General features: G+C 39.5%; 1 protein-coding gene across 6 annotated transcripts in view; it reads right to left on the bottom strand.

The window, feature by feature from the left end:
• Positions 1 to 12,307, bottom strand: part of LOC139445378 (plexin-A2-like) — a 219,325-nt gene that overhangs the window by 52,795 nt on the left and 154,223 nt on the right. For all 6 annotated transcript variants that reach the window (XM_071226514.1, XM_071226519.1, XM_071226516.1 and 3 more), the window contains exon 8: positions 9,294 to 9,384. In XM_071226514.1, coding sequence (XP_071082615.1) covers positions 9,294 to 9,384 — 91 coding nt within the window. The remainder of the gene's footprint in view (positions 1 to 9,293; positions 9,385 to 12,307) is intronic.

Genomic DNA, 12,307 nt, shown 5'->3' with positions numbered 1-12,307 from the left:
TGACACTGGATTCACAAAGGTGACAAACATCTATGACCAGACCCATGCTTGTCTCCCAAATAATGTGAACATGTCCTGATAAAACTGAAACTGTTCTCTCAATCCAACTCAGTCACACAAGTTCTCTTCGGCATGTACAGTACCACATCGGTTGAAATTGTAAAAGAGAAAACTTCTACCACTCTGCAGAAAGGTTGTTACCATCTATCCATCACAATCACCAGGGTCAAATCAAACCCAACTTCTAATCTCACAACCAACGTCTGTCTTATAATTTTCTGCTTGTTCATTTTTTTGGGGTAAAAACCTGGCTTCAAACTGATGTCCATTGATCTGACACCTGATCCTGGCAATTGGATAAAATTGTGGTCATGTTCAACATGCCTGTGAAGTTAATTTAGCTCGCAGTCCATTACAGTTTCGTTAACTGGACAAACTAAAAAGTGGAGTCAAAGGCAGTGAATGCTACCTCACGTTTGATTGGTTTCCAGGATATTTGTTTAGTGAGATTTGATTGGATGCTTACAATGTCATGACAAACGCAGCAGTCTTGCTGTCTACAAAACTAACGCTGCCTCAGGAAATATTTGCCTCCCAACAGATGCCATTTCTAAAGCAACACCGCTTTGCTTTTTTCGATCACTTGAAATAACAGAATCTACCAATTATAATCTGATCTGTCAAACATCAAGTCGTCCCGGCTTGTCAAGAAAAGAAAGAAATTCTAAAGATGTTTGCCAAAATTACAGCTTTTCCAAATCAAAAGGAAGATCACGGTTAAATTTTCAAATCTAAGCATGTAAAAAATATTGTTCAAAATTCAGTATTGGAAATCCTGGCCTGAAAGGTGAGATAGCTCTGTCCATTTGCAGGATATCTACTTAACTTGCCATCACCCACCATAGAATCAGGGAATCGCACGATAGAATTACACAATGTTTAGAAAAATACAGGGTAAAGTTTCCAACATATTCAGAGAGCCTTGACAAAAGTTCCATCAGAGAGGATCAGAATCTATCCTGAAAACTTTGATCCTGATATGATGACTTCAGTAATTTCCTTTCATAAATGGACCTCAGTTCACTGAGGGATCAGCCAATGATAATTGAGTAGCTTAGGTCGAGGGTCAAATGTCCAAAGCTTGTCCATGACCTATGACCTCATAACATGAGTTTCTGATTGGTTGACCCCTAGGCAAGTGTCAGTTGACCACCTGCTTTTTCTCCAATGTTAATCTGGTTTTATATAAATATTCATCCCGTATATGACTGCAGGATATGAATTCATGCATGAGCAAATCGTAGTCAATAATCTGTATGAACAAGTCCCTATTAAACCTCCCTGACTAACAATACCCTGATCAGTAGGAAAAGTGGGATCACTTCCCTCGGTCATTGTGTCCACTACATGGCATGAGTGACCATAAATGTCTTGAAGCCACGCTCAAAATCAGCCTAAATGCATTACACTTGATGGCTGATAGTACTGAAACCAGGGTCCTCTCCGCTGACAACGACTCAGCATCCAAACCAACCACTTAATTAAATCCCTGAAATAGGAAATTAATTCTGAAGTATCAACAATAAAAGAAATATTCTTCATGAAATTATTCCAATTAAAAGTCCCACTTCAAAGAGATATTTATCAAATACTACAAATGTTATATCAGATTGGAAGGGCTACAGTCCCTGTGCGGGCTTCAGTGTACAGTTGGATCAATTATGGGAAAGAATATCTCATTTGCAGCAAAACTTCCCTTTAGCTTCAGCCTAGTTTTTCAAGACTTTCAGCTGTCAGATTCTGATCTGGTTTGGGGTTTTGTTTGTTTTATAAAAGCAAATTAGGAGGGAGAATGGCTACTTTTCCGTTTCTTCTCAAAGCTCACCGAACATACACCATGTGATTTGAGATTTTCTTAGGCTTGCCTCCAATCAATGCATGGCCTCTGCACATAAACAATAAGCCGTGAAATAATATACAAGTTAAAGGTGCAGATTGCAGCCCTGATAGGTACGTGACATGTACGACTCCTGACGAGCATGTGCTGCTGAAAATCTTGTATATTATCATAACACTGTCAGCTTATTCCATCTGAGCCCCAGTGTGATGTGCAACTAGGTATGCTAAAAAGGTCTTGTATACTATCAAACAGCCAGTATCGTCTATAACCCCTTAACCCAAGTGTGATGTGTGACTAGGTATGCCAAAAAGGTCTTGTTTACCATCAAAAAGCCAGTATCGTCTATAACCCCTTAGCCCAAGTGGGATGTGTGACTAGGTATGCTATAAAGTCTTGTATACTATCAAACAGCCAGTATCGTCTATAACGTACAGTCCAAGTGGGATGTGTGACTAGGTATGCTATAAAGTCTTGTATACTATCGAACAGCAAGTATCGTCTATAACCCCTTAGCCCAAGTGGGATGTGTGACTAGGTATGCTATAAAGTCTTGTATACTATCAAACAGCCATAACCCCCTGTAGCCCATGTGTGATGTGTGACTAGGTATGCTATAAAGTCTTGTATACTATCAAACAGCCACAACCCCCTGTAGCCCATGTGTGATGTGTGATGTGTGACTAGGTATGCTATAAAGTCTTGTATATTATCAAACAGCCACAACCCCCTGTAGCCCATGTGTGATGTGTGACTAGGTATGCTATAAAGTCTTGTATATTATCAAACAGCCACAACCCCCTGTAGCCCATGTGTGATTAGGTATGCTATAAAGTCTTGTATATTATCAAACAGCCACAACCCCCTGTAGCCCATGTGTGATTAGGTATGCTATAAAGTCTTGTATATTATCAAACAGCCACAACCCCCTGTAGCCCATGTGTGATTAGGTATGCTATAAAGTCTTGTATATTATCAAACAGCCACAACCCCCTGTAGCCCATGTGTGATTAGGTATGCTATAAAGTCTTGTATATTATCAAACAGCCACAACCCCCTGTAGCCCATGTGTGATTAGGTATGCTATAAAGTCTTGTATATTATCAAACAGCCATAACCCCCTGTAGCCCATGTGTGATTAGGTATGCTATAAAGTCTTGTATATTATCAAACAGCCACAACCCCCTGTAGCCCATGTGTGATGTGTGACTAGGTATGCTATAAAGTCTTGTATATTATCAAACAGCCACAACCCCCTGTAGCCCATGTGTGATGTGTGACTAGGTATGCTATAAAGTCTTGTATATTATCAAACAGCCAAACCCCCTGTAGCCCATGTGTGATGTGTGACTAGGTATGCTATAAAGTCTTGTATACTATCAAACAGCCACAACCCCCTGTAGCCCATGTGTGATGTGTGACTAGGTATGCTATAAAGTCTTGTATACTATCAAACAGCCACAACCCCCTGTAGCCCATGTGAGATGGATATGCATATGTACATCGTAGGGTGATAACTACACGTATCTCACACCGAGCAATGCCATGTGATAGATTAACATTTAAGAAATGACATTGCCTGCTGTTTGGGCACATGGTAACCCCATGTTATCACATCATGTGTGCTGCATTTAGGGCAAGTCAGGGGGCCTTCATTTGAGGGGGCGATATATGTCTGACATTTTCTCGGCATTTCTGCACATCTTCATCAAGTTAGATGCAGCCTTCAGTCAGGATGAGATAATTTGCTCCCTCTTGCATGAATCTGAGTCATGGAGGAACACAAACTTGAACCTTTTTGCGGGATGAAACTTTCACTAGTCTCAACAGACTTGTTTGAGTAGCAGTACGTCGAGGGCTGAGGAGGTGTGTAGATCATTGTTATCACAGTTGTTTAACGCCGCTATTCAGGTTTGATTTGGGGCTAAACTGTTCCCCAAACACTGACTCATCTGCTGGCAACTTAACACGAGCAAATTATTCTTCAAATCTGAGATAATTTCCTTATCGAAATTAAGAACTATTGCATGAAAAACCATTATGGCGAAGAGGAGCCTCCAGTGAATAGAAACTGACCAGAAGAGGTTCGGGTCGGCAAACACAGCACACAGGCTGGAGAATGATGGAGGAAGCCCGATCTGTGTGATTGGGTCGTCAAATTGGCCGCAACGTGAACAGACATTTAGCACAGATAAAACCTGTGGAAAATACGATCAACAGTTATTTTTTGAAAGTGGCGTGACTCAGTGTTTCTACTCGGCAGAAAGTTTGTGAATATTTCAAATGGCCAATAAGTTTTACTAGTCAGTGGAGATTTCCTGCTTCATAGCTTTTTGACTTTCCAACATCCCAACGTTTTCCCAAACTACTGCAAGAGCAAATTCAATTATCCTATTCAAAAGGCTGATTATGACCTCGACTCGCGGGACTTGGACCAAATTTGATGTAGAGGATGGCGAAAACTGCTATTCCGGGTCTCTGAGCGGCAATTGTGCCCATCTCGTTCTGTCTCAATACTTCCACTCGTGTACCTCGCAGGCCAATATCACAACCCTGTCTCGATGACTAAGGCAATCACTTCAATCCCTAATTTTCCAACCATTGCACGTAATCTTCATCAGCCAAATCAAGTCTTTGTAATTCTAAAAATTTTAATTTCTCTTACAATTCTGTGACCCTATTTCTTTAGCGCTCGATCCTGAAACTTTGCTAATTTCTGGCTGGAAAATGGGATTTGGGCAAAAAAACACTGTCTGACATTATTGCATTTCTGTAGGCCATTGAACACTTCCAAGAACGTATTACACAGTTTTTATATTTTCTCGTTTGTTTCTTGTCTTTAGGGAGTTTGGAAATATCGGTATACATATTGAAGTTGCGACTCTTGAGTGTTCAATCAAAAAACAACAACGGAACCACAATAATGGGGAAACTCACAACCTCCCCATTCACAGGCTTCAAACTACTACATACTCCAAGTCTTAAATCAAACAACTTGCAGATAATTTGATTCTATGGGTTTTTACAGAATCTTTTTGAGACCAAAGACAATTACTCCCAGCAGACAAACAGAGGTAAGTTAAACTCAGTCACAATATTATGACAACCAACCATTAAAAGTAATGATTTTATTTTCTTGGAGAGGAAAGTGAGTTAAAAATCTTTAAATAATGTTGAAGTAATATATCATGGCAGCCTGTAAATAATCAAATCTGGACAGATAAACCAGAGGTTGATATCATGAGCAACAATCCACTCTGTTGCGTCAAACAATCAGCCAGGTCACACATCGAAACCACCCGTTCCTCTGTTTTGACAGCTCTTTCAACTAGTATGAGGCACTGGGGATTTTATGACCTAGAACCTGCATGCTTGCATTAATTTAGAAATTGGTTCCGTTTGAGGTAAACAAATTATACCTCTTGCATGAGGATATAACAGCACCTTTAAATGCAAACACAAAATGGCAATCAGTAAATGGTGAATAATCCACTTGAGCAGCCAGACTGGAACCCAAGAGGGTTATACCAGTTCATATCACATGGCAGAAGAATTTATGACCAAGGAAAAGATCTACAACAGCAGTGCCATGAAAGACAATTACCAATTGTTGCGTGTTATATCCCCCATATACGGCACAATACATAGATGGCGCTGTATCCCTTATGGGCCAGAGATGTGATACATACACCTTAATTCACTTTCTGCTTCTCCACTCTTCTCTGTCTAAGTTTAAACAGGCCAGCTCTGCTCCCTTGGGAGAGTCTCTGTACGTAGCATGTAGGTTCAAGTCTCAGATGAAACTGTCGAGAGATGTGCCATCAAATTCATAACCCAATTGGCGTCACTCCTCAGTGTCATAAAACCATTATTTACAGTGACCGTTTTCCGATATATCGTGCTACTGTTAGCAGGGAAGTCAAACCTCTCGACTCTTGTGCAAACAATCTCAGAAGATGCTGTAGTGGGCAATGGGCTATCTCGGACTATGTATTGATCAGATCACATAGATGGCCAACATCTCGCTGAACATCTCTAAGATCATGCTACCTCTTCATCATTTGCACAGCCTGCGTTGTATTCTGCTACATTAACCTTTACAGAGCTAAAATAAATTACGAAGCTGTCACTTCCAATACAGGATTCAAATGGTTTTCCATCGCTGTCAAATTTATTTTTGACATTTTCACTTTTCTTGAACTATTGCAATTCTTATAATTTAATTTGTAAAATGGCTATCACCAATTCATCCCTATCATCAATTCAAAAAGAATTTGTGAATTTTGAGACATATATATTTGAGGTGGAACTTGATGAAATGCAGAACACTCTAGTCTCTACACTTTCGTATCTTCAAATCATGTGAATAATAGCAACAAGTCTATCCTCCAAATGACATCATATGATATTGATCTGCGATCAATACATGTTACACTCAAGGAACAAGTAATGTATGTACTATTATCCTGACTACAAGCATACACTGAATCTATTCCTACAGCAGTACATGAGTGAAATTAAACAGCATGCAGTATCAGCCATGTCTTGCAGCGTAACCTAAGAACGTGAGAATGGCTTTATACTTGCTTCTCCAATTTTCTGAACAGTAATCGCTAACATCTTTCCTAACAACTATTTATAAGCGGTCATGTCAAGATGACATTGTAAGTTATTTAACAACATGTTTAATTTGTGAGTGGATGGTTAAAACAAAATTGATTACATGACAATTTTCAAAATCCAATTTTGAAGAAAAATGAGGAAAGGATTATTCAAAAACTCATTACAGTAATTATTCGAATTGATTACAAAACAACGGATTTTGGCAGGCTGAGAACCTTCAAATCATCAAGTGTCTTACAATTTGAGAACAATTTTAATTTCCAAACAAAGTCTGTGGGAACAAGCGTTGTTCGTGTAATTATTATGCAATCTTTCAATAATTGTTAATCACTTGTCAATTGGTATAACTGTTTAATCACAGAAATTGACAACATCCTTGAAGAAAAGGAGTCCCCTGACAACAGTCATAATTATTACAATTGAATCATATTTTTAAAAAATGGACAAAACTTGTGATCCTGAGCTGAATTAAAACAAAGAATCACCATGATGAGGACAAATCACACTTGGAGGTTTTTCTGGAACTACTTTTTACCACATTCATAAATCAACATCTTGTTTCAATTCCTTCATAATTTGATCATCTGATATTCCAGTATCCGACTCATGTCAGTATCATCAACCCTTCTGTTTTGTTAGTGTAACCACTCACGAGTGTGCAGAATCTCTGACAAATTGTTTTGTGTAGGGTAGGTTGTTCTCCTATGTGAAAAAAAACATATATGAGAAGATTTATCATATTGGCTAACCCAACAGACAATCCCCAAACCTGACCTCCCTACGGAAGAGGTGAAGGAGACATCAAGTCCCATCTCAATTACCTCCCCTGATACCTGAGTAATAGCAGTTAAAGTAGCAGACGTAACCTTCCCGCCCTTTTTGGATCAGCAGAATGTTTGTGGGGACTTCCCCATCGTGATTCAGGAATGGAGAGCCCTTCAATCTACTAGGATCCGTCCAGGGGAGCCGAATCTGTCTGCCAAGTCAATTGCTGTTGAGATATGCATATTTCTCATTTGTTATGACAAGCAGGGTGTCTGACTCAGCCAAATGTTGCACACTATCTCATCCTCCAATGCTGAAGAGTAAACTCTTCTGTCTGATTGATGTTTTTTGTATCTTCTGACTTGTCCTGACCCCACATCCAACACAATCACCTTCAATTAACAGAACCAGGAAAACATGCTTCCTCTGCCGACACTTGTTGGGCTTTCATGCAACATGCAAATGACAGACTCTCCTGCACTTTCAACATGTCATATCTTCCAATTCAGGCCATCAATGCCCTATGCAAATGAGGTGCCGGTCTGCATACATTGAATGCCATATCTCTTAATGCAAACTGTGACTTCCCAAGATATTATCTCAGTGTAGGTTTACATTTAATAATCAGCTTCGGCACTTGCTGCGGCAGAAAGTGACTAATCTGTTTTCTTTCAAACAAATTTACATTTTCAGACGCACAAACTCATGAGCGTGCTCAATCCCCTGAGATGAGGAAATGAGATAAATGTGTTATCTGATACAGAAGAAGCTAAGAAAATTCACAAACTTCGTCACTTCTTACATCCCAAGTCTCGTAAACCAACAAAGTGGGTGTGATTTAACTGCATGTAAAGCTGGCCTCTATCTATGAAAATGTCACAATCAATAAGCAGGCTTTGTTTTCTGTGTACTTTTTTTTTATCAGAGCAGATCATTTCCTGAACGAAAGGAATCCGTAGTTTGACCTCAATCGAGGATGATGTGAATACTGTTGAGGATGCCATACATGTCCCCAAACCCTGGCACATCACCAGCCTAACAGGCTGCTTTTTGGTAGTATTGCAACACATCACATGTAAAATGTCCAACATACGAGCTGTTTAATATTTTTCAAGGGTTCTCAGCTATGATGAATGACACTATTAGATTAATGCAAACTCAGGCAGCCATCTTGAATTGTGTATTCAAGCAAGCTATCGATTGCCCGCTGCAGGATACGCAAGGGTAATATTTTGCTAAATTTAAAACAAAAATGAAAAAAAAACCTTAACCCATAATTAAAATTTGTCCGTAACTGATTTTGATCTTTCACAAGAAGTGACTAAGCATTGTAAGATTTGATCAACGAGATGATGTCCGCAAGTGGTTGACAGCTGACCAACAAGTTACTCACAGTTAATTTAATGCTTCCCTGATTACATTTTTTGGCTCGTTTTTTAGCAGCCTAATGACCACTGTAATCCCTAATAAAGACGTTTGGCCAGTGCCATCGTTACTCTGGGGTCTGATTGGCTAGTCATGTGGATAGTACCGTTATTCCATTGTAGCTGGCCGCAGTAATGGGGTACAGTTACGATGACAATTAATCAATGCCATTTCTTGGATGGATTCTAATCTTGTCTGAATTTGATCTCACAGTGGCCATGAGTAGCTGTCTGAATGGTTCAGTCCAGTACCTTGAAATAATGGAGGAGACGGTGGCACTGGTGTCTGTCACACTTGCATGAGCTTGTTTCAAATATGCAAAATCAATCTTTCCAAGAAATTTTCAAATTCTTTGGCTTCATTTTATTGTTTGAAGCTGATTTTCTGAATTTCAAACAGTTTCTGCCTTTACTCTCATTTTCAGAATTTCATCTCTGTGCATGTGTTCAATGATTTTTCAATTTTAATGTCGTATGTCATTATCATAATGACAGTATTTGTGTAAGTTGCAAACTTTTGATACTTTCTGAAACTTTGTGTTATCTGCGTCAGGTGTATATGGTAGAGTATATGCTAGACTTACGAGTTGTGGAGGCTGCAGTCAAAGAATGTGAAGTCCGTTGAAACAAAGTCCTGCTGGTTCATTCTCACAGACAGCCGCATCACAATGTGATCTGGAATGAAAGAAGTATTACATCAATAATATTATAAACCTGCTGCTGTCCGTCAATATGGCAGACTACATATGGCATAATTATCTTTCTTGTCCAAGTTGTCATAATGGCAGCCCTCCAGTCGAGGGGAAAATGACATGTTGTTCAAGTAATGTAATTTTAACAAGTTAATCAGATAAAACAACAGAAATTTCACTTTTGGTGACACTAAATCAAGCTGGAAGTCTTGTTGCGCATTTTGACCAGTTGTTAAAACGAAAAAGCCGAAATTAGGGTCGACATTGCGAGGAGATAACAGACAAAGTTTTTCTACATGACTGAGGCATTATGGGAGGGTGGCAGTTCGTTGTCAATTACGACAAGATTTATTACTCTCGCTTCAATTGCGCCGATAAATATTTCATTTTTGCAGACATCAAAACGAAGGCAACATGGAGTGGGTTGATTTGGTGGTTTATAGGGATTTTTATAACTCTCTGATGGAGGTCGCCATTGTTAAAAATTCATGTGATAAACATGGCTGCTGTCATGTGACTGGCAGATTAATAGGGAGCATGGGGAAAGGGTCCGATGGAATGTCAAATTCCAAACCCTGATCAGAGTCCCCGGCTGCTGGTTGGATGTTTGATGGTATTTAGTTTTCAACAGGAGAGGACAGGACAATACGCTGCCCAACAAGTGATGAGAGAATATTAGAGTGTCACGTTATGCTACCGCATCCCACAATCGTATCAGCTTAGAAAGGCTGTCCCACAGGCCAGTCAGAATAAACCCGTGATTGACCGCCCAGTGTACACATGTTCTTTTAGAGGCCATAAATGTCAATAACACAAATGGAAATTGGGAAAAGATCGGTTTTCCAGCAATTCTCACGTTTCTACAAACGTTCCTGTCCAAAGTCACATGACTCATGTCATTTCCTTCAAATCATCAGCAAAGGAATTTACATTTATTTGAAGAAAGGCGCTTCTATCAGGAGGACCAGGTTGAGTGACGATCAGCTCGCAGACAGGGGGGAAGGAACAAATTAAACTTGTTCTATTTTACGATCAGCCGTGTCATTCCTACTTTTAGCTCATCTATTCAATCTCAGGCTATGCATCTAGCAGGGTGCAAGATGGCAACATTGTTGCCATTCACGACAAGGGATTTTTCTGCTGCCAACAAATCTGACGGCCAAATCATCCGAGTCTCCAACAGCAACCTGTTCAAACCAGGAACAAAGGAAGTCCAGCAGTTGGATTAAGCAACTGGTCTGCAGAGACCATGACCAGCAGACGGCAACGTTTTAAAGACAGACGCCAATATCGAACACAAGCAGACGTGAACATTTGCAAGTAGGAAATGTGCTGTTATTAGACAAGAGAGGGGCAGCCATTGTCGTTTGTCTGGTTTTATGCCCAGTCTCTTGGGAATAAGCCCGAATTGATGACCTGCTCTGCACAATGGCACATGCAAAGTAATTTTCATTCAAGTTTCGCTCAATGTGATCAGTAACAAGTGTATATTGGATTGAAGCACTCATTCATACCAATTTGGTAACAAAATATTCACAATATTCTGCTTCAAATGAATGGAAAGAATTTGATCCAATATTTGATATAAAAAGTGAATTTTAAAACAAATGTAAAACAATTAGTTGTAATGAAATAAATGAAGACACTGATGCTTCTATCTGCTTCCATGGAAGTTCCATGGTTTAGGAACGTGGAGCTGATCGGCAGATGATGAGGAGTGTCCAGAGAGCTTGATGGCGTTGAGTGACAGGAGACTGATGGATGGCAAATTGAGCAAGTGTCCGGCTAAGATGTTTGATGGGCCATCACCGTATGTCCAAATTGACCAGTGATCTTCCTGGACACTAACTTGCACCATGGGTAATGTTGCATATGATTCAGGATGGCTAAATGTCCTCCCAGTTTGGGTGGTAATTGTTAAATAGCCGAGTCATGAGTGGGATTTCAATTTGACAGTTGAAAATACACAAACCCTCATTTACATATTGGCTGATTACAAAACTGATACGCCAAACTTCTGCATCCAAATTAGCATTTAAAATTCTTTAATGAATGAATATTCCATTAAAATTTCAAAGACATTTTTGCTAATTAGTTTTCTCCAGTATTATGCTCCTCCCTAACGCAGATGCATGGCAAAGGTTCTGACTGAGTTATAGGAACTAAACATGGAGGCAGCCATCTTCATAGGCTTGGTGATGAATGAATAATTATTTTTGTGATTAAAAAGAGAACTTGAAAATTCTCAAGAGATTCTCCATTTTGTAAAGATTTTATCCCTCTTTTGTCAGTTCTTATCCTTGGATTTCTTTAAACCACTTATTTGAAAAGATTCAGACATCATCCATTTACAAAAATCTGCATGTGCAAAGGTGCTAGATTCAACGTCATTAGTTTCTTTATAAACTGAAATTAGATTTAGGGTAAAGTCCGACCTGTGAGTTGGCAGTCAGGAGGGTGGGATCAATTCTTCCGAAAAACTTTGGAAAACATTAAAATAATAAAAAAGTAGAAAAACGATGACTGAGTCATGTGCATGTGCTATTAATGCCTGGAGAAGTTAATCATTTGGAAAAGATATGTGTCAGAAAGAGCATGATCGTCACTTTTCAAACACGAACATAACGACCCGATTCGCCAGAACTAAAAGTGGTCAGACGCATTTGCCAATAAGGCAATTACTGCAGATTCATTTAGAGACCGAGTTCTATATTGACAGGAATCGAGGATCTGTGGTCATAAAACAGTAGACTCTAAGAGAACATCACAGGATCATCAACGAACGCGGCAAGAAATAACGAGACCATCTCTGTCTATGGTACAACAAAATCCTAATATAGATGTAATGTGTTTGCCTAAGCCAATAGATAGCTCAATTATCGCCCTCGGCACGGAAATGAGGGGGG

The sequence above is a fragment of the Haliotis cracherodii genome, unplaced genomic scaffold (genome assembly GCF_022045235.1).
Source record: "Haliotis cracherodii isolate W230 unplaced genomic scaffold, xgHalCrac1.p SCAF_6, whole genome shotgun sequence".
NCBI classification, from domain to species: domain Eukaryota; kingdom Metazoa; phylum Mollusca; class Gastropoda; order Lepetellida; family Haliotidae; genus Haliotis; species Haliotis cracherodii.
The sequence above is the reverse complement of the archived record's forward strand: the minus strand, read 5'-3'. Positions and strand labels throughout refer to the sequence as shown.